General features: G+C 44.5%; 1 protein-coding gene across 1 annotated transcript in view; it reads right to left on the reverse strand.

The window, feature by feature from the left end:
* The window catches only part of LOC134066549 (piezo-type mechanosensitive ion channel component 2), a 60,075-nt gene extending 37,993 nt beyond the window's left edge, over positions 1-22,082 (reverse strand). The window contains exons 1-6 of the mRNA XM_062521913.1: positions 21,978-22,082; positions 11,572-11,875; positions 10,631-10,844; positions 4,391-4,568; positions 2,030-2,159; positions 1,421-1,593 (exon numbers count right to left, since the gene is read on the reverse strand). Coding sequence (XP_062377897.1) covers positions 1,421-1,593; positions 2,030-2,159; positions 4,391-4,568; positions 10,631-10,844; positions 11,572-11,875; positions 21,978-22,082 — 1,104 coding nt within the window. The remainder of the gene's footprint in view (positions 1-1,420; positions 1,594-2,029; positions 2,160-4,390; positions 4,569-10,630; positions 10,845-11,571; positions 11,876-21,977) is intronic.
* Between the last annotated feature and the right edge of the window lie 1,280 nt (positions 22,083-23,362).

Genomic DNA, 23,362 nt, shown 5'->3' on the forward strand with positions numbered 1-23,362 from the left:
TTCAGGGTTCACCAGCACGCCTGCTGCCATATGTTTCATACCAGTGACTTATTTCCCGTCACTGAAAAACCTGCGCTACTCCATTTCATGGGCTTGGCCGCCTGACGTAGTCGGCCAGGAAACATTCTGACCCGTATAAATCGGAGCTGTCAGAGCAGCATGGTGGCCCAGTCCACAGGGTTCACTGACTGAGTGAGACCTACTAGAAATGAATTATACTCAACCCAGCATATACAATATACAACATACAATGTTTGCAATGTGGCTTTACAACTGTATAGACTATATAGCAGGAGCTATACCTCTTCTGTGTCAGAAATGTACAGAGATCATAGAGCTCTATGGCTGTTGCGTGCAACTGTACAGTAATATCTGAGTCTGCTGTGAGTGGAATACAAGCCAAAACAGAAAACCTCAAGGGGAGGTAATTTTCCCAGGCATCATTCAACAGGGCCTCAAGACCTGCCTTATGCCAGCTTTAGACTTATCCCCTTGCCCAACCAAACTCCAACAGACAGGCTGGCTGGCGTGTTGGTGGCAGGGGCGAAGGGCTTAGCGTGTCGACGGGCGGCTACCCTATCGGCAGTGTAGAGCACATGGCATGCATTACCCTATTAGGCGTGTGGTAGCCGGCTAATGCTCCGTCACCGCTAATGACTAAACGAGCTGCCAGCGCTGAAGAGGGGGGCCGCGGCGTGAATAAGTGTGCCACCGGGGGGGGGGGGGGGGGGAGCAGGAGGATGGCCATGACACGAGAGGCTCCGCTCGGGATACTGTTTCTGTTGGCTAATGTCTGTTCAAACCTCAGGAGAACTTTCACACGAACAGACAACTCAGTGATATCAAGTAACCAGGCCTGTCAAATTTGTCTCTAAATGTCTGTCTGTGTGGCTAGGCTACGTGTCTGAGCTTATCTATGCCAACTAAGACCCACTCTGTGATCATCATGTTATGCTATCATCTTAAGTTGTTCTATATTGTCATATGACTTTACGTAACATTTGACATTTTTTCAGAAATGTGTCCAAGTTGGTTAGAGCTTGGCCAGTTTTTTTTATCATCCACCATATTGTGTGACTGATCTTTGACTCCAGCCGTCTTGTGGACCTCCATATTGTATTGTTTAGGCAACGTGTCTATAGTGTACTGTATGTGTGGGGTAATGTGGAGGTGTATGTGTCACAGGGAAGCTACAGTACACCAGGCATGTAACTGAAGCATTAAATTAGCTGCGACAATTAACTTCCACTATAATCAATGGAAGCATGAATGTTATAGCAGTGCGTACGTTCAGAAATAGGTCAGTCTTCTAAAATGGATTTTATGTGTCGCGAGCGGAACGCTTCAGTGACGGCCTGGTGTACAGTAGCTTCCCTGTTAGTGTGTGCTGTTGTGTAGTAGTGTGGGGCTGGTCTCTCACCATCATGGCGATGAGGGCGCAGATGTAGCTTTGCTTCATGATGAAGGCGGCGGCCTTGACCGCTGAGTTGACCCTCATCTGCCCCTCCTGGCGCTCCTCCCCAGCCTCCCCAGCCTCCGACGAGTCGCTTCTCAGCGGCCGCTCCATCTCGTACACACTGGCGTCCATACGCTCTGGAACAGCAGAAGCAGGTCAGAATGGGTGGAGGAGAGACTGTGTATGTGTGTGTGTGTGTGTGTGTGTGTGTGTGTGTGTGCCTGTGTGTTTGTGTTTGCCTGTGTGTGTGTGTGTGTGTGTGTAAGAGAGAGAAAGAGTATGTAATGTATGTGTGTGTGTGTGCGTGCATGTGTGTGTGTGAGAGAGAGAGAGAGAGAGAGAGAGAGAGAGAGAGAGAGAGAGAGAGAGAGAGAGAGAGAGAGCGTGTGTGAACATAATGTGTTGTGTGCGAGTGTGAGTGAGTGAAGGAGGATATGAATCACCTAATACCACTACGGCACTTTTGGAATGAACACCCTCATCTCTTTCCAATCCCCCGAAAATCCAAAACCAACTACAGTTTCCCAGAACGCCAAGTCATCAGCGAGAACGTACAGAACTGAGGCAACTCACCTGGGTCTGATGCAGACTGGCCCGGCGCATACTCCGGCATGGAATACAGATCCAGACTTGTGGGCCCGTTCTCATGAGGAGCGCCAGAACTCAAGGTCACCGGAAGTCCGTTGGAGGTCACAATCAACACCTGTGGTTGGGTGCACACAGGATCCACATTCAGAGACCGTTCATTGGTCGATTTGTGAGAGCTTGTTCGTTGTTTGTAAACGCTCTCTCTCTCCCCATCTGGGCATCTCTCTCTTTCTCTCTCTCTCCCCATCTCCCTCTCTCCCCCCATCTCTCTCTCTCCCCCCATCTCTCTCTCCCCTTTCTCTCTCTCTCTCCCCCATCTCTCTCTCCCCCCATCTCTCTCTCTCTCCCTCTCTCTCTCTCTCAGTGCCCTGTAAACGCACACCTTCTGAGGTGCCCAGTGCCCACGGCATGGTACAGAATACACTGAGTCAAGAAAAAGTGTCACAAATTGGCACATTTAGAACTTGAATATGCTTCAAGTGTTTATTCTACCAGCGTTTTGGCGTTACACCCTCATCAGGGTCATTTGTGAGAACACCATAAAATGTTTCCACGGTAAGCACAGTTTAATGATATTATGCTACATGTTATGTAAAAGTGCTTAAATTTGTTTTTTTTGGGGCTGTAATTTGTATGGCATGCAACACACCACACAATGAGTAAATACTGTCCTACACAAACTAATGCTAATTTAACTACTAGGCAAAATAACATTGCTAATTTAACAGTGCATGTTGCAGATTTCAAATCAGTGACCTTTATGAAGTACATAATATGTGCTTCCTTCTAGTGATTACATAAAACAACTATTAAATTGGGGCTTGACCACCTGTACACACTATTAATAAAGGAACTCATGTACAAACCTCTGGAGTGCTATAGCCATCCTGTGTGGAGATGAGCTGAAACATAAAGTAATACATAAAGTCATAAATACGGAGACACACAACACGGTTATTGCACTCATAACTCACTCTGACAGTTTATTCACACACACACACACACACGGCGAAGGAGTAAAACAAACGGTTCACACCAGGGATGGAAATTAGCACCAGCCACCAGCCAAAAGGTGATAAAATATGAGAGTGGCTTGTAGATGTCAGACACAAAGTGATATTTTAATACTGAGTAACTGGTGAATTTGACCAAACATCTGCTAGTGGTGGCTGGTAGATGTGTATACATCTTCACATTTTCATTTCCACCCTTGGTTCACACAGTGGAAACTGTGGAAACTGAGACATGATGGAATCCATCTGAAAGACTTTTCCACACTAAAGACAATACAGGCTGATTAGCTAAACCTAATACAAACATCATTAACATACTATTTTCAGCATTTGATAATACACATATTTGCTGTACTTGCTTATATATATCATATATTATAGCATAGTAAAGTATAGCAAAGCATACTATAGCATTTATATGTGCATTAGGTGTGTTTGTGTAGATTGAACACATTGGCCATGTATTTGCTGTACTTGTAGTACAGTAGTGTAGAATAGTAGCCTATACTGTATTAAAGAATTTGCATGTGCATAGGGGTATATTCGTGTACATTTCTCTCATCTGTTTTGTAGTGTGTCATCCTCCACAGTTCTCTCTTCTTTTCTGCCGTGTTGAAATCGTCATTACTCTTCAGCTCCTTCTCCTCCTCTTCCTCAGCCCCCTCCTCCTCCTCCTCCTCCTCCTCCTCCTCCTTCTTCTCCTCCTCCTCCTCCTCCTCATTCTTCCGGTCTTCCTGCAGTGCCACAGCCATCATCACATGCCAATTAACACACAATAACCCCAGAGGAGCGTCCCCACCAGCCCTGTCTGTAAGGCCAGTGGCATGGCACATTGCACCTCTCAGCGCTGACGCATAAACGTCAAGGAGAGCGATGTTATTGCTGGGACGTTTTATTCATGGGGGAATTGAGTTCCATGCAATTAACTGACAAATGATCAAGCCAGAGTTTAAGAGGGCTATAAAGACTGAGTTATATATAGAGAAGGTTTTTTTTTTCCTCAGGTGATTTTTAAAAAAATGTTTTTACAGCTTTCATTATCTGAGGCAGATAGATGAGACTAGATGTTATGCCACAATGCCTAACAACAAATAAAAAAAAGACTCAAAATGAAATAAAAAAAACTCAATACAAGAACACACTGAGGCTCGATTTCAAAAATCTTCTGCCGTGTTTAACTTTGCACAGTCAGCCAGACACTGTTGGTATACCGTGATCTCCCACAGGGAAGCTAATGCACTTGCTATTTGTGTCGTGACACTTCACCCAACTATTTGACAATGGAGCAAGAGGCTCGTTAGCAGTAAGCGGAGACAATCTGGCGATGGCTCACCGGCTCCACCGGCTCCGGCGGCTCCTGCAGCCACAGGCGGATCAGCGTGGCCAGGGTGTAGTACAGCACCAGGAGCATGATGGGGTTGACAAAGTGGTGCCACGGCAACGCCGGGTTGACCTTGAACATCCACGTGTGGGAGCAGTTAATCTGGATCACCGGGGAGATGCCAAACAAACTGAGGAGGAAAACAAACAAACAAACAAACAAACAAACAAATAAACAGATGAAATATATGCAAAGTCACAGAGTTGAAGCAGACAACAATGGTGTGGGACCATATGGTATTATGAGTTGTCAGTGTCTATGGTAGTTATGCATTCTGACAATGCTTTTATGACATCTAAATAGCATGAAATCTAAAATCCTGTCAGTAGTGAGTTAACAACAATTTCCACGCTTAACACTTCCATTAGAATAACATTTGGACATGATTAGAATTCTAATCTTAACATACAGTACTTGATGGGAACCAGGATTGATGAAAAGCCCACAATACAGCCAGAGATGAGGCTTTGGGCTCCACTGAACTACAATGAGATGAGTATGTGTGCAGAATGGGATATTAAAAACGAGAAACGTGTTCGCCGCAGTGTGTCTGGTGCTGATCAGACTGAGATGATGCTTTGAAAGAGGAATCCCAGACTGAGCTGATCTGGCTCAATTAAACTCTCCCAAACGTTCTTTTTTCCTTCTCTTTAGATGACCACCCTCTGTGCTCTGGCATGTGGGAAGAGGAGTAGGAATAAAACTTTACGGCAGCAGCATATATCTCCCTCAGCAGAGCAGAGCAGAGCGGATCAGCTGAGGGATGTAAGGAGCAGGACCAACCAGAGAGGACCTGGTGTCTGTTGGACATTTGAATACTCTCATTTGATCCTAAACTAGTGTTTATATCATGGCAGATCATTTAGAGAGCACCCTCCCATGCATCTGGGATGTATACATGAGCTCACGTGCCTAAGACTAACTGTCCTCACTCAATGTGAACACGACAGCAGTGGTAACATCAAGGCCTGACAAAACAGCCTGTCTGGGTCAATACCAGTCAACTTTACCTTGAACTTTAACAATTGGTTCATCATGCATTGTCTGATTCACGGTTGAACTAGTAAGATAATATGTGTGTAACCCCGTATCAACATTTAAAAAGGAGTCAATTAACAAGTAACATGTTCAATGTGGTGCAATACAATTGTCAGCGAAATGCCTCAACCGAATCAGCTATCCAAGAGCTAGAAGGTATACAGTATTTCAGCTTTAGATTTGCAACTACATCAGAATCAGAATCAGCACCTCAAATCAGAATCAGAATCAGCACCTCAAATCAGAATCAGAATCAGAATCAACACCTCAAATCAGAATCAGCACCTCAAATCAGAATCAGAATCAGCACATCGAACACCTCCATCAGCTGAGCTAAAAGGTGTATTTCAGCTTTAGATTTGCAACTACCTCGAGCACCTCCATCAGTTGTTTTGCTCTCTTTTCCCTCACTGGTAGCCTGAAGAAAACACACACCAGATGCCTCTTTAACAGTGCATAGAGAAGCACCGTGAGGTGCCAACACACATAATGCACACAAACACTGGCTCTCATTCTCACTTGATATCGAGTGGCGCGGACTGACCAAAATGATTTTCGGTGGTTTTCCCGCCTCTGGAATGCTGATACGGCACAAACACAATCACCATGACCGGGATATGAGAAAGGGGAATCTGGCACAGCAGCAGTCCACAATGCATCTGCTTGATTTTGGAGCCATCGCTGATGGGATTGCAACATGCTTCCAGTTTTGTGTGTGTGTGTGTGTGTGTGTGTGTGAGTGTGTGAGTGTGTGAGGGAGAGTGTGTGTGTGTGTGTGTGTGTGTGTGTGTGTGGGTGTGTGTGTGTGTGTGAGTGTGTGTGTGTGTGAGTGAGTGTGTGAGTGTGCGAGGGAGAGAGAGAGAGAGAGTGTGTGTGTGTGTGTGTGTGTGTGTGTGTGTGTGTGTGTGTGTGTGTGTGTGTGTGTGTAACAGGAAACAGGATAAAAACATAGGGGCAGGTGTAAACAGCATGCCCTGCCAGTGGCCACCCTGTGCGTAACCAATTAAAAGCGCAGGCACCGGTCTGCTGGGAGGAAATCTCTGTGACTGAATCATGAAAGATAAAAAAGTGTGTGAAGCCGACACAATCATCCACACACACATACTGGACATACACAAATGCTCACATGTAGAAAGAAACGGAGACAGAATCATAGCCAAGCTCTCACACACAATTCACATACAGTATTGCCTGACTAAAACTCATCTTGTGTGACCCCAGCCCCCCACCCCCTCACTCCACACACACACACACATACACACACACGCACCCACACAAACAAACATGCCACCATTTGGTTTTAATCTGAGTCTTTCTGAATTAACATTTTTCTCTCTCCAGAACTGCTTCTCTGGGGACTCCAGTAAAAGACTTGCGCAGGCACACACACACATACTTGGGCTTTGGCTGGGGTGTAATCACAACTGTGTCCTCACCACAAATGCTGAATTACAAAGCCGCTCCTGATTGTGCCCTGTAGGAGATTGTCAGGGACCGTTTTGCTCCAGCCCCAGAGAGGCAGGTCGTTAAGCAGGGCCCGGCTCTTCGCTTAGAGCGATTAGTGGTGGCTTCGTCAAAGGCCTGGTTCATATTTTTCAACTTTTGTCTGGCGAAACAAAAACCATTAAGTCCACCAAGAACCAAATCCAAATCCTCACGATGTGTGTGTGTGGGGCCGTGATGAGTTTTATCAAGAAGCCTGGAAGCCATTGGCTTGCTGTACACACACATTTTGTGATTTTCTTCTGTTAATCTTTGGCTGTCTGACCATATCCCCTCTCACTTATCAGATTCTCGAAAGCACCATCATCCATCTGCCTTTGGGTTGCACTTTGGTAACTCCACTCTGTCTGAAGCGAAGTCAAATACATCTTATACTTTTAACCATACATATTCTGTGCCATTTACAAGGATCGCAGTGCAACATGCAATTTGCAGACTACTTAATGAAGATGGAGAACACTGACAAAATATCCATAAATTAATTCCTGAAAATCTTAATCACTCGATGTGTGTTTTTAAAGTCTGAGAAAACTGCAGATGCATTAAAGGGGACTTCCAGTGATTTTCCACACAGATCTTTGTTCCTCATAGTCATGAGTACTATTGATACAAACTGAAAAACTGAAAACAATCGGTTCTATCTAGCTCAAGTTGCTGCAGCCAACAGCTAGAGCTACAGTGCTACACTCTGGTGGCATGTTCATGAGGTTGAACCAGTTGTTTTGACTTTTTTCAAACCAACAGCACTCAGTGACCTCAAGAAACAGAGATCTATGTGAAGAATCGCCGGCATGCTCCTGTAAGTATTTTCTGACACCTTCCGAAGCAAAAGAGACACCCTCAGACGGCTTCAAAAGTGATCCTAAGTGTGTGTGAGCCACTCCGACAGCTGGTGCTGCTGTAGTGTTTGTGTTTTGTTGTCAGCTACAGATTTGGCCGGGACAGTGTGAGCTATATTTTAACGAGAGACAACAGTTGCGCAATTAGCCCTGTATCCTGCGCTAGGGGCCCCTCTGAAAACAATGCTACCGGTGTGGACGAGTGTTACACAGAGCAGAGCAGTCCCGCGTAGCTTGTCGCTCTCGTTCTCTCTCTCTCTCACTCTGGCCTGAGCCACCACTGCTCTTTGCAGCTCTCTGATCCAAGCCTAATTTAGATGAATTGCATCTACTTTACTCACATGCCTTTTTTTCGTAACGCTTTTTTTTTTTAAAGTCAGCTTTGATTTCTTTCACTCCCCCACATCTCTCTCACTCTCTCGGCCTCCTTCTCTCTCTCTCTCTCTCTCTCTCTCTCTCTCTCTCTCTCTCTCTCTCTCCCTCCCTCTTGAGCTTTGTTTGTGATTCGTGTAGAGTTCCCTGAATCCAGCTGTGTAATTTCACTGAGGGCCAAGAGCGGTCTCGCCATAATGGGAACCACCTGGGCCCTTTTGGAGCTGCCGGTGCCACCTCTCCTCTTCCTCTCTCCTCTCCTCTCCTCTGCTCTCCTCTCTTCTTCTCTTCTCTCATCTCCTCTTCTCTCCTCTTCCTCTTTCCTCTACTCTCCTCTCTTCTCCTCTTCTCTTATCTCCTCTCCTCTTTTCTCCTCTTCTCTCATCTCCTCAACTCTCTTATTTTCTCCTCTCCTCTCTTCTCATCTTCACTCATCTCCTATCCTCTCCCATCTGTCTTCTCTTCCCTTTTCCTCTCATGTCTACTCTCCTCTTCCTCTCCTCTTCCTCTCCTCTACTCTCCTCTGCCTCTACGCAACACAGAGGCCCAGAGGTAGGATGAGCACAGGGATAGTTAGAGCTGCCCGGGTGGCGGGCCAAGTAGGAGGGAAACGGGGAGTATGAGGATGTTTGGGTGGATATTATCTCATTATTTCACTCATGCATTCTCCTCCCATGAATCACTCGCACTGATTAAACTTACATTCACCTTTATTCATTTCAACATGTACTGCACTTTTCCCCTAAGACCACTTACTCTTCCTGAAAGCTCTGTTGTGCGGTGACAGCTGTTTAATGAGAGAGAGATTTAAACTCTCTCTCTCTGTTATCTATTCAAAAGGTTAAGTGTTCTTCTTTCAGTGGAGATCTTCATTGAAGCTCTGGGTCAAGGCTTAATCCATGACTAGGGACCCCCTACCCTCACAGTTTCCAAACAGTAGGACTTCCTAACGTTTTTCTTTGCTGATTATGGAGCCCAAGAGACTTTCACAGACATTTAATTTGTTTCCTCAGAACACCTGCTTGTAGGGATCATGACAGCTGAGACGGCTAATTCCACTCATAATCAATACACTAGTCTAGTATCACATATAATAGCTTTAATTCAAACAGATCTCAGCGTTTTTTCTTTTCACAGCTCCCAAACAATACACTTACTACTCCATGTTACTTCCCATCTGATCCAAACCTCTCTACGCAACCCACATCTTTGGTCACGGCGGTAAAACCATGAAGACGAGTGAAATACAACATACCAAAGTGGCCGGAGCAGATGTCTGACATACTGTTGTGTGTTGTCTGGATCGGGCCCGACAACGCACATGTTTTATACCGCCTTTAATCTTGCTGAGCTGCATTCATTGACAGCTCACCTCCGAGAGGAATGCATCCGCCTTTCAACTTCGCGCCGACCGCGATTGCTACGGTGATAACCGCTGGCGCAGTTGCTGGACGTTACTGAGCAACCATGACAGGCATGATTGAAGCCCGCGGTCACCAGACACCGTCTCTCACATATACAGTTCCCCACACAATGTCTCCGACCCATAGCACAAGCCCTTGATTGGATTCCAGACTTCTTAGATCCTTCCGTCCAATTTTGTGCGCGCTCCGTAATCTCATTGGTCACAGTAACGAAATATGCACTGTCTCTCCAGGAATCCATACTGTAAAAGTTATGTTATTTGCATGAAATATATGTCTTTCATAGTAGGCTACAGTACAAGATGTGCCAGCCAAAAATGAGTCAAACAGAAACCGCTGGTCCAACCTGCATGAAATCGGCAGGGCTTTGTGAATTTGGGGCCTGTCATTCCACACAAATAGGAAATAGGGCAGATTGAGCTGAAAGGTACACTGTATATAGAAAGTTGTAAACTTGGCAAAGAACACCAATATCCATAAAGTTGACAGCTGAAAATCCAACTGCACCATTGTAGTCATCTCAACACAAGCCCCCTGAAGCAAATAACATGATATGAGCATGTACAGTATGCATGACATATACAGTAGGGCCGTGTATGGGAGATGGTAGCGTATAGTGTTTAAGTAGCTGGGCTTGCAAACGGTAGGCAGTAAAAGTTGTGTGTTCAATTCCTGGCTTACACCATTGTGCCCCTAAAAGGCATTTAACCCCCTAGTGGCTCTAGGGACATACCGGTATGTAAGTTGCTTTGGACAAAAACATTTACTAAATTAATAAAAAAATAAAAATGTTATACCTCAAGAATTTTGAATAAGAAAATGCATATGATATTTAACACTGGGGCATTTGTCTTGGATTATATATTTGATTCACAAATACACATTTAAGTGCACTTTTACTAATACTTTACTTTTAATACAAGCAAGACTGTAGACAACGCACTGTAAAAACCAAATTGGAGGGCTAATGCCCTGATCTGATGCCAGGGTGCCCGTGGTAGTACTGCTGCCCTCACCTGGCATAGTAGTCTCCAGGGGGCACGGCCTCCTGGAAGAACTGGAATTGGTAGAGGTAGAGCACGATGAGGTGGCCGGCGCTAAAGATGCCCATCAGCACGCACAGACAGCTGAAGACCAGCGGGTCAAACGAGCGGCAAAATGACCACCAGGTGCACAGGCCCAGGAAGGTGAAGAAATAGACAGTAGAGGTGAGGGAGGGCAGCATGATCCCTGCAGACACAAGAAACACAGTCACAGTTGGGGAAAGGAACTTCATACAGGCCTGTGCTTGGCCCTTCAAATATGACCAAATAGCCTACTACTACTACTACTACTTATCTACTACTACCCCTACAACTACTACTACTACTACTACTAATTATTGTTATTATTAATAATACTAATAATAATAGTAAGAAGAAGAAGTTACATTTATTTAGAACCTTTCTCAAACCCAAGGTTGCTTGATATAGTGCAAAGGAAAATACACAACAAAACACCCAACACCCAAACAAAAACAAAAACAAAAAGATAGAGCCTATTCTAAATCATTCATAATCAATAATAATGCATAAGACTGTACAGCACACCGTATGACGAAAGTGAGTAGCATTTGGTCTCTGCACATCTGAGCCTGAGCTTTAGATACAGTGTAAATAAACTATTCATCTCCCATCAATTTACACTGATGTAAGGCACAGTCTCCAATATGTTCTTTTAATCATGTTTCTGCAACAAAGATATTACATACATGAGTCTGCAAGTTTGCAATGCATGCAGTGATACTGCCAATTGTGATGATAGGGCTACATACAGGGTAGCTTTGGGTACTGTGTCACCATGCCAACCCAGACAGATGTTAATAATGTTGCTGCATGTTATGTCTCATGTTCTACCACATCATCCAATGGCTGCAAATGGTCCCCAAATGTTCCCCTGTAAAAGGGACGTGCTGTACCTGTCAGGCCCAGTAATATGGTTACGACCACTTTCCCGGCGGTGGTAATTAGATTGCCAATGATCTCCTTGAGTTTGGATGCCAAGCCGGCGATCTGACGTAAGATCTTCATCTTGGTGCTCTCCTCCGGCTCCTTCATTATCTCCTCCTCCTCCTCCTCCCCATCCTCCTCCTCGTCTCCCTCCTCTACCAGCTCCCCCTCGTCTAGTTGGCAATCCTCTTCGAACAGCAGGTCGTCCTCCAGCTCTACCTTCTGACCGATCTTCTCCTCTTCTTCCTCCTCCTCCTCTTCATCCTCCTGCTCCTGGAGATGAGACAAAGAGTTTAGTTTAGTTTAGCTGAGGTTCGTTTAGTTTACTTTAGTTTAGTACGGTTTAGTTGATGGCGCTTATTTCCTTCAGGTGAGCAAAACATTGACCACATAAGGGAAGAAAGATGCTTTGTACCAGATTTAGTTACGTGCTAACTTCCAGTTGCGTCAAAAGGATGAGGGAAAAAAATCCCTTTGGAGTGCATTACAGACAAATGAAGTAATTGGGGCAGAAAGGATGTTTTTGCCAAAATTGAACATAAGATAGGCTACCAATGATACCATACCAATGACACATAAGATCGTATGTCAAGTTTTGAATCAAATTATGATTCAAGGGAAATACAAGGGAAAACCTGAGAATATCACATTTACACTTTCATAATCAGCTTAAGGCATTTTGATCGAACATATTCATTAAAATGGCAAATAAGGATCAGACCAACAACAACAACACATGTTCAGAATGGAATGGAATGGTAGCAGGAGGAAAAGGGAACACTACTCATTATGGTGCAGACGAGGAGAACAGACTACACAAATGCAATTAACACCAGCTATGCAGGGAGATTACGACCAGTCACCCCCTCATGATGTAACATTACGAAGGCCATTATCACAAACCACAAAGGGCCACAGAGGAAGGAAACCTAAAGCATACTGGCCTGTGTTTAGGGAAGGTCGATGCTAGAGCGAAACTGAAAATCAAATGGTCACAATCACAAACTGTTGTGTGTTGTATTGCATTTATCTTCACAGTTTCCTTGAAAACGTTGGCTTGCTCGTATAGTGTTTAAATGGCCCATCAGTTTGTTATTGCTGTTAGCTTGTCAAAATGTAAACTGTACTCATATGAAATCTGCGACCGCAGAACTATGAATCAGGAATTATACCCTAAAGTTGCCGTAAAAGAGTGTATAGTGAATCACCACGGCGCTAAGTCTCAGAGCAAAAGCTAAGCTAAGAACACAATGAAGCACTCTGTTTCACCCGAGCGAGCAGCACCCAGAGAGCTCATACACAACTGTCCAGAAATCTCTGAGATGTGCAGCAATTCACAGGAACACATCTCAACAGCAGAGCTATCAATCATTGTAAATAAACAGAATCAATTCGATTAGCATTACTGGCTAATACTGTTACTGTCTCCTTTATCCTTGGACTGAGACAAATGGCCTTCTTTCACCATTTCTGGTCTCAGGCACACAGTACCGACAGGCACAGTTTACACATGCATTTAAACATGCATTACAAAGTGAACAGCACTAGGATAAGACTTTCGTAATGAACTTATGGCAACGTAAATGAATCTGCCGGGACAGAGGAGGATGAATGGACACATTATTAGATCTTTTAATGACAGTGTGACTCCACTGAGGCTGAGGACTGTCCATGGCGCGCTCCTGTTTACCTGACAATACACATGTGTGCTGTGGTCTCCAATGTCAAAATTGTTCTCAAAAGGCCAATTATGATTTTAACGAGGAATATATGAGAAATGTGCTCTACTGCAGAAGCATACTTTGAACTAACTTGCATTGAGTTGAACAGGCCTTAAGAAGTGCAAATACACTCTTTTGAAACATAATCAATTAACATTACAAAAAACTAATACATACGGTTATACAGAATGTAGATGCTTTTCTACATCTTAGAAAAACATCTCCATTCAAGTTTTCTAAATTCAGCAGCACACAACAAGCCAGTGAGTAGAATAAAAAAGAACAGTCACATAAAGGTTTTGAAACAATACATAACAATTCTCTGTTGAACCGACACACCTTGGCACGACTGTGCACAGCGCATGCCTATGCCAGTCCCAACATCACAGAGGCCAAGCCTGGCGGAGACAAGGTACTGGATTAAATAAATCCAGCAAAAGTGATTCTGACTGAACAGGGGCAGAAGTACAAAAGTGATTCTTTTCCCCAGCCTTCTGAGACCATTTTTTATGATTTAATCAAAGTGGTAGCCATAACTCTCCGCAAAACTCAATTGTAACTGTCAGAGCAAAGGCACAAAAAAACGATTGCTTCTCTCAGCACAAAGGTGTTATTTTTGGACAGGTCCACGCAAGGGGCTGGATTGGTCACGGACACCTGGCAATATTCAAAGCTTAGATTGACTTGGTAATGTATTAAGTGAAATGCAGACTACTCATAATAGAGCTGTCTGCTGGTGAGGGAAAGGCATGTGTTCTGTCGTGTCAAATAAAAATAGGCCACCACTCCAAGTATTCTTGAAGGGAGAAGAGGCAAAGAGTTTTTTTTTTTTTTTTTTTTTTTTTTATGTATTACTGAAAAAGACAACAATGCGGTGTTGACATATGGCCACATCTGATGATCTTGAGCTTGAAAGTCGTTAGCATTATTTCCTCCAAACGTCGCTCTTGAGGGGATAGCACTGACACGTGTAATATGGCAGCTGGGGGATCAAAAAACGAAGACTGTTGGTTTTAGCGGCTGTGCGTTCCACATAGGTTACTGTGGTGGGAAACTTTGGTTCAGGTTCTCCGGAGAAACTTTTTTGAAACAGTTACATCCTCTGTAGACTACACAACCTTCTCCATTTCATTCCCAGTCCAAATGAAGCAAATTGAAATATTACAATCTTTGTGCGGCCTAATCATTTGTTTATTTGGGGAGGCGAGCATGTTCAAAATGAAAACTGGAGCATGTTTGCTTCAACTAAATTTATCACAAAGTCTAAATGAATGAGTGCTCTGTGCAGTCCCTGAGCGTTTATCTCAAACGCACAAGTCACACAAACAGACTTTTCTCTCAGTGGCCATGTAAAAACACCGCTGGTTAGTAATCTGTTCCTTATCGAAGACAGTCTCCTAGTTGATCAAACATGTTTCTTTTGAGTAGTCACAGTTTATTTACCTATCCCGATCATGGTACAAGAGAGCATAAATCATCTGAAGTGTCTCTAAATTGTTTGGTATGACAAACGCTTTCACCAAGATCACAAGTTCCTGACCCCTGTGTGCATTTAATCAGCAGACGCTAACAAGACGAACAGATGATAGCCAAACAGAACTGCTGCACCAATAGCCCAATCACTGAGACATACAGTAGGTCACGAAACTGAATGACACTTCTTATTTATCAATATATTTCATCTATGCATTAAAATGAGTATTATTTTTATTTACATATATATTCAAGTATGCATGCATAATTATGGATCATGGATATCAAGAATGACACAAATACAGTATATAATCTTTTTCAATATTCTCAGTTTTCATAAATGTTTGCATCTCTATTACAGTATTATCAAAGAGTCAGTCTCTGATTCATCTACGGTCATTCATTTGGCACTCTGCAGTGTGACAGAAGCAAAGCTATAAAACTAATGGCTTGAGTAACTGCTCCATTCATTAAGTCCTGAGGCCACACTGTAAGTGTTACTGTACATAAGCATTAACACTTGAGAGAAGCACAACACCCAGGGAAACGGCAAATTGTTTGTTTTACAGAAGAAAACAAAATGGCTAAACGAAAAAATACACAGGGGAAGGACATAGTCCTTGAATGACAACTAATTTAAATTCACGTATGGACAGTCATTTTTATGCTTTGACAATTGACATAGCTGCATTTAAAGTCCTTGAACAGAGGCAAACATTTGTGGTGAACATGTTTGTCTGACCAGATACACTTCAACTATTTTGTGTAAACATTCCATCTTAATGGTAGCTCTCTGTCCAACTCCCAATATGTTCGCGGAGAACTAACTCCTCAAATGGTTTGCGAATGTTCGCAAACGTTTGTGGAAAACTCAATGCAAACAGAAAATTGATTTCAAATGTCTGCAAACGTTCGCCTATGTTCGCAAATTTGAACGCACCTCAGGTGAATCAACTGATACTGTATGTCTGTTTTAATGTGGAGGATGGCTCCAATGAAGATGAGTCATGAGCTGTCCGAGGTGCTGAACTGATCAATACATTCATTCCATGAGACTGTTTCTTAACTAGATCAACAGCATTTCCTTACACACTTACATTAGATAGGACAACATCAGGTTGGATAGGATCAGGAAAGACGAATGAAAATGTCAAAACCAAAATATTCTATATATTACTGAATTCCGAACACTGAACTAGAGACTGGCAATATATAAAGAGGTGTGTGTGGTGGGAACCTACTGTGGACTGTGGTGGTCATTCAATCATATCACTACAGTATGTAAATGCTAGTTTAGAGTAAAACCTTTGGTCATGAAAGTTTACATGGTATTATAATATAGACTACAAGGATAGCAACATATTAGGATTTTTTTAGACCTCAAATATCAATATTGCCAGTAGATAAACACCCAAAGGCGTGCTATGTGTGTGTTATTGTTATAAATAATCAGTGTCATTGATCGTTTGGTCATGAATGCTTCTTAATGTATTGTGGCATGGGAAGAAAACACATATTGTCTCAATTACACATTGGTGTTCTCTCTCTCTCTGTCTTTCTCTCTCTCTCTCTCTCTCTCTGTCATATATGAACACACAACCCCCCCCCCCCCCCCCCCCCACACACACACACACGCACACACACGTACACAAACAGCCACATCCCTGGACTGCAAACAGAGGAGTGTGTGGTTTTAATTAGTCCTGAGTCATAGGCCATAAAGCGCCTACTGGGGGGAAGGCAGGGGAGGGGAGGGGATAGGAGGGGAGGGGAGGGGGGCATTCCAACTCATTACCACCCTTAAACGGCCTGCACACTTGGAGTGAACATGTCCCCAGCCTGCTTTTATTAGGAGAGAGAGAAAGAAAGAAAGAAAGAAAGAGAGAGAACTGCAATGCAATGCGCATGTATATGAATGTGTGTACAGTTACAGTATGTGTATGTGTATGTGTATGTGTATGTGTATGATGTGTGTGTGTGTGTGTGTGTGTGTGTGTGTGTATGTGTGTGTGTGTGTGTGTGTGTGTGTGTGTGTGTGTGTGTGAGAGAGTAGAAGAGAGTGAACAAATGGGACAAACAATGTGTTCAACAGTGCATGCGAAGATATGGTAAGAGAGAGAGAGAGGTTGTAAGAGTTTGTACAGTATGTGCGTGTGTCTGCATGTGTACAGTATGTTTGTACAGTATGTGTGTGTGCATGTGTGTGTGCATGTGTGTGTGTTGGTGTCTCTCTCTCTCTGTGTGTGTGTGTGTGCGTGTGTGCATGTGTGTGTGTCTGTGTGCAGAAGCATAAGCATTCCAAACAGCTCCGGACCTGGCAGCCTGCTTCTGGCGCTCAGTCAACAGCATCAAGCGCACAAGGTGGAAGTGGATGAAGGGGGAGAGGAAAAATGAGAAGAAAAGAGAAAGAGAGAGAGAGAGAGAGAATGAAAGCGTGTGTTTGTATATGTGTGTGAAAGAGAGGGTGGGTAAAAGAATTGCAAAGAGAAAGAAAGAAGTCTGGTAACTTTAGCACCATTGCCACCACAAACACAACAGCAGCTAATGCTCTCCAGATGTTCTGAACACCCTCCCCACTGACCCACCCCCCCTCCCCCTTCCCACACACACACACACACACACACACACACACACACAGAGAAAGAGAGTGAAATGGAACTGCATTGTTAATGGGAGAGAAACAGGGAGATTAGGAAGTGCAGGAGTGCTGCTGTTAGGGGCTGCTGTTGCTGCCATCACTGCTGCCGCCCACCTTGTGTCCCGTGACAACACAAATATTGAGTTTAGATTAATGTTGCGGAGCTGAAACTGTTCCCAGGTTTACAGAATGGTGTGTGTGTGTGTGTGTGTGTGTGTGTGTGTGTAGGGTTGTGTGTGTTGGCTGGTGTGCTGGTCCCATCTCATCCCATCTGGAGTGCTGTTGAATGTCGTAACTTCAGTGGTCACGTACAGATTTTTGCCAACGCAATGATTTAAACCTGAACTCTGGCCAAATGAGTAGCAGAGGCAAACACAAAAAATATATGTATGTGAAAGACAAACGACACAGTGGGTGTTAAAAAGGAGTGATAAAACACGCAAACCACAGTATGCAGCAAAGAACCCCAGTGACTTCAAGTCTGACTTGCACAATAAACACACCTGATGTGTGTGTTTATAATGTGTGTGGGGGGGGGAAGTGGTATTTGTGCATGTGTTTGTGTGTGTGTGTGTGTGTGTGTGTGTGTGTGTGTGTGTGTGTGAGTGGTATTTGTGCATGTGTTTTGTGTGCGGGTGTGTGTGTGTGTGTTAGTATGTATGAGTGGTATTTGTGCATGTGTTTGTATGTATGTGTTTACTTGTTTGCGTGTGTGTGTGTGTGTGTGTGTGTGTGTGTGTGCATGTGAGTGTGTGTGATGCCTACAACACCAGCAAAGGCCTCTTTAGAAGTAGATCTCTGGACGGCGGAGGGGGTGGGGGGGGGGGGGGGGTCTTGCTGGTTTGCCATTTCCTGCTCCTCACAAACAGCTCATCAATCTGTGGCCTCCACCTGTCAGTTCCCTCTGAAGCACTTGGACGTGGGAGTGGCGGGGCAGCGCATACATCAGGCCCCCGTGTCAAACAAGCCGCTTGCATGGATAAATACAGGCCTGATTGCAAAACAAGACGTGGCTGCAGGAACCGTCGGAAGGTAAACACATTTCATGCCAAGCAAGCGGTGGGGGAAACTAGGCCGGATCGCTGCCACCGGGATCGAATATGAGAACAGCGGGACGGTGACGTTCATGATGACCCCCCGCGTGGGGTGGCAGCAAAGGAAGCTGATGGGAATGAAGGAAAGGGGACGGGAATGGGGGGGGGACGGGAATGGGGGGGGATCATCTGTGACGCAACCAGAACAATGAAAAGTGTTTTTGTGAAGCATGTGTGGAAATGTGACAGATTGGAGCTTGACGACTACCATGGGGCCCGCTAGTAAATGTCAGTGAGGAACAGAGAGAGTGTGAGTGTGTGAGAGAGAGAGAAAGGGCGTGAATGAGAAACAGAGAGAGAGAGAGAGAAAGAGAGAGAGAGAGAAAGAGAGAGAGAGAGAACGGGAGAAGTGAGACGGGACTGGACAGAGTGACGAAGCGATGTGCTGTCGATCGGGATCAATCCAGCCATTGTTCCAGCGTTGCCTCCGCCGTATGAGTCACATCAGGGCTAGCCGCCACAGAGGAGGTCAAAGGTCACCCTGTCGGCACTGATGTAAGGAACATGGGGGTGTCTCTGAGCTCACATCACACCACCAATCCCCCCCTCCCACAAGAAAGAGAAAAAAAACGGATGCTCTCCTCTCTCTATCCTCCATCTTCCACAACAGAGCTGAACCGACGTGACTCTTTCACTGTGACCTTTTCACTCGTGGCATTGGAGAGGAACAGAACATCCTTATTCGAGGGGAGGAGATGGGGAGGAAGGGGGGAAAAAAACACATAATAATCCCTTCGGTTTCTGCTGTCCTTTGAACTTGAGAAGTCTCTGAAGAGAAGCGGGTTTTCGCTTAGTCTAATAAAAACGTTTTATAACGAGGTCTCTCCCTTTAGCACTGGTGTGCTTTTGTACACGTTTCCAGCTCTCTCTCTCTGACCAGAAATGCACCGCACCATAATTGTGGATGCGGGAGTAATGCAATAGGGGACCAAGGCACAAATAAGGCAGCAATTATTTTGATAGGAACTAGCAAATCTTAAATCGAATCAAAATATAAAATTCAGGGTCAGCTCACAGACCAAATCAATACTCTGAAAATATTTTTGTTCCTTTAACATGCACAGAATGTACATAATACTTTGGGGGCCGCTTTATTCACCGTTGACTTCCCTGGGCCAGGGAGAAGGAATTTCATCGAAACGCTCAAAAAAGAGACAGCAACACTATCACGATCTGCCATGGTTATCTAACACCCACGGACTTCATCGACCAAGTGGGGGTGATTGTAGAATTAGAGTCCAATTGCTAGGAACGTTTACTGTCTTCGCCCGAGGAGTCAAAAACAGTCTGCAAACCCTTGCAGTAAACGTCTATCTTTTAAACAGGTCAAGTTGTTCAGGGGTTTGGCCCTGGCTCATAAAAGTGGACGACCTGGAGATAAATACTTTGGAGCTGTGTAATGACAAGAGGTCATAATTTTTAAGCTTTGCAACCTGTGCTTCAGATCATGAGGTTGTTTCTAGAACATCAGCTTTATTTTGACCTTTTTTGGAGAATGCAGGCAGACTGGCCTGAATCAACCCAACTATCTATCAATTCCATCTTTTCACCCCCATCTCCCAGTGCTGTTTTTTTCTTGTTTTTTTAAACCACGTTCCTTGCATCTCTCTCTCTAATTCACACACTTCCTCTCTCTCTCTCTCTCTCTCTCTCTCTCTCTCTCTCACTCTTTCTCTCCCTACCATTTATCTGGTCCCACTCAGTGTTGTCAGTTTGCAGACAAAATCAACACGAGAGGTGTCGACAAAGTCTTCCAAACAGACAGGCTCGTTCGAGCCCATTGGTAGTCTGATTGTCCTCCTGGGACGACACCAGGGGTTCCAAGCGCTGCATGGAACCGACGGTTCTACCGCTATCTGCGCCCATCCTGGCAGGAGAGAACGACGAGAACGAAAAAAAAAAAAAAAAAAGATGCCGAGAATCGCAGACCTGGGAGAAATCACGCACAAAATGATCTCCCCCTGGTATTCATCCAGACAGTAATGTGCTCCACTTATTATCCTCGGCGGGGCAACAGGGTCGTAATTTACGGCCGAGCCAGCGATGGAACACCTGGAGCAGGAGGGGTGAGGGCCTCCCGCTGGAGCAGGGGATAACGGATTGCAGCGTTCTGGCCCCTCTCTCTCTCTCTCTCTCTCTCTCTCTCTCTCTCTCGCCCTGCGATGGACCACTGAAGGCCTGACTGGGACGGCATGCGGAGTGATAGAGTGATAGAGCGATAGAGTGATAGAGCGGAGGATAAGATGGGTTGACAGATAAAAGTCGACGGATGAGTAATGGAGGAATAACATGCATCCCCTTCCACACTTGGACCAGAGAGCGCTGTGTTTCTTGGACGCACGGTAAGACTGCCTGGACTCTGGGGTTGTGGGAATTTAGGTAGACCTCTTAGCAAAGTTTTTTTCTGCTAGACGTTAATAAAACGTTCCCTTGTCTGTTAACCACGCACTGCCTGTGCACGGTTTTCACATGGGATTAGGGGTACTTGACTACACTGAAAGAATGTGCAGGTTGAAGAAGCAAACATTAACCTCTTTGACCTCAAATAAAACCATTCATTACAGGACATGGCAGAAGACTACTACTACTGTCAGTCAGTTAGTTTGCAGACATGCAGTTCTTGTAGGTAGAGTTTGAACTGGTCTCTGACCCAGACAACGGTGATGTGTAATTTATCACAATACTCGTGTTAAGCATATCAGCGATTCTGGTGGGTGATTCTGCTGATTCTAGTGTTGGTATTTCAGTCCTTTAGGTTGAAGCAATATTTGCTGACTGGCTGCAATACTGTAGTGTGTTGGTTGGTGCCACGTTATTTGTTTTCTATTTACAGAAGCAGTTTCGTCAGCCTTATTCAGATATGAGAGAGAGAGAGAGAGAGAGGGAGAGAGAGAGAGAGAGAGAGAGAGAGAGAGAGAGGGAGATGGGGTGGGACTGATGGTAGGATTCGAACCAGTGTCTCTGTGGGCACTTGGACCTGTGTGGTACAGATTCTGCAGCCACGCGCAGCACAGCTTTCCCCCATCAGCGTTTCTTTTCATTGCACGCACAAACCACATCGCTAGAGCACCGTGAAGAGCAAGTCACTGAATTTGGATTTGAATGTGAGGGCCTATGGTGATGCAATAGCAGCAGCAGCAGCAGCAGCACCACCACCATCTGAGAAACGGTTGGTCCCGCTACAACTCCCGAACCCGGATAACACTTTGGATAAAAAAAAAACATCTGCTGAATTCCACTCACTTTAAAATCACAGAGCGCCCCTTTAATGTCACAACTGTACTAAGACCACAGGAGCATCCACACTCACCTGTTTAGCAGCTTCCGTGATAAAACCATCTGCTGAATTCCACTCACTTTAAAATCACAGAGCACACCTTAAATGTCACGACGGTACTAAGACCACAGGACTTAGTACCCTCACACTCACACGCTCCACAAACACTCACCTGTTTGGCAGCTTCCGTGAAGTCAGTGTTGTGTTGCGGGTCCTTCACTGGTGGCCTCTCCAGGCTACGGCAGAGGAGCCAGGTGACTAGACTGGCCACGAACATGCCGATGTCCGGGATGAACACACGGATCCCATTCCCAGCATCCGCCCCTCGCACACTGAAAAAAAAAAGAAAGGGACATGTCAATCTCTATTCACGTTTATCAGGAGCAGTGTAGTAAAGAAGAGCAGTGATTAATATGAAGTCTCATGCCAAGAAATTACAGAGCTACAGAGGAGTAATAAAAAGAACAGATTTTTAAAAGAGTTTTAACAGAACTATAACAGCATTTTTTAATTAACATTTATGAGTAAACTGGCATGATGATGAAACTTTTTTACATTTCATGGATCATGGCATTTTAGAGTTATCATTAAAACGATTACTGTACATTTTGTTCTCCATAAATATTTCTTGGTGATTTTTTTTTTTACTCTGAGCCAATTACAAGACCCCCACAATTCTAACATTCCCATTGACTGTACTGTACCTCTTATTCTTCTCTGGAAGCTGTTTAAAAGGGCTCATTTAAATTAAGCATTTTAGTCTATAAGAATACAAACATCAGTTTAACAGCCTAAAAAGCACAGTATGTCCTGTCCATACATTAAACCCCAGAAAAACAACGCTGGCTTCATCTCCACCCACTCTCATAAAAAAAGCTTAGCCCTTATTAAATTGCATAAATATTGTCATTAACCAGAGAACCCATAAATGTTTTTTTCTAAATGCCCTCGGAGGAAAATGAACAGCTGAGATGAAATGGTCTTTCACGCTAAAGTGCTTTTTAGTAGCGCAACAATGTGCTGCAGTGCCTCTCTCTTAACGAAGAAAGAAAAGAAGAGAAAAAAAAGGAAAAAGAAAGCACACAGAAACACTCTGTTCCACAATAAAGGGCTGTGATTCCCAGTGTCCTCCTTGAAAGCGTCGAGCCGTCTGGTTCTCATTTCCGTGAGCTAGTGAGCTGTGGCCCTAGCCACCCTCCCTAGCACGCCTGTCCCCTCTCTCTCTCTCTCTCTCTCTCTCTCCCTCCCTCCCTCTTTCTCTCTCTCTCTCTCAATACCCCACTCTACCTATGTCCCTCTCCCGTTATTTGTCTCTCATTCACACACTATTTTTACCCCCCCTCTCTCTATCTCAAGCCCCTTTTTTCTAATTCACACACTTTTTCTACCTCCCCCCTCTCTTTCCCTACCTCTCTCTCTCTCTCTGTCCCTGATGACGCCTGTGGATGCAGTCATAAGGACAAGCTTCTCTTAAACCCTAACTGCTGTTCCACCACTCTGCCTGAAACAGTATTGGACCAGTTTCACACTCGCTCCATTCACAATCACACCTCCTCT

Source organism: Sardina pilchardus, chromosome 19 (assembly GCF_963854185.1).
Source record: "Sardina pilchardus chromosome 19, fSarPil1.1, whole genome shotgun sequence".
NCBI classification, from domain to species: Eukaryota; Metazoa; Chordata; class Actinopteri; order Clupeiformes; family Clupeidae; genus Sardina; species Sardina pilchardus.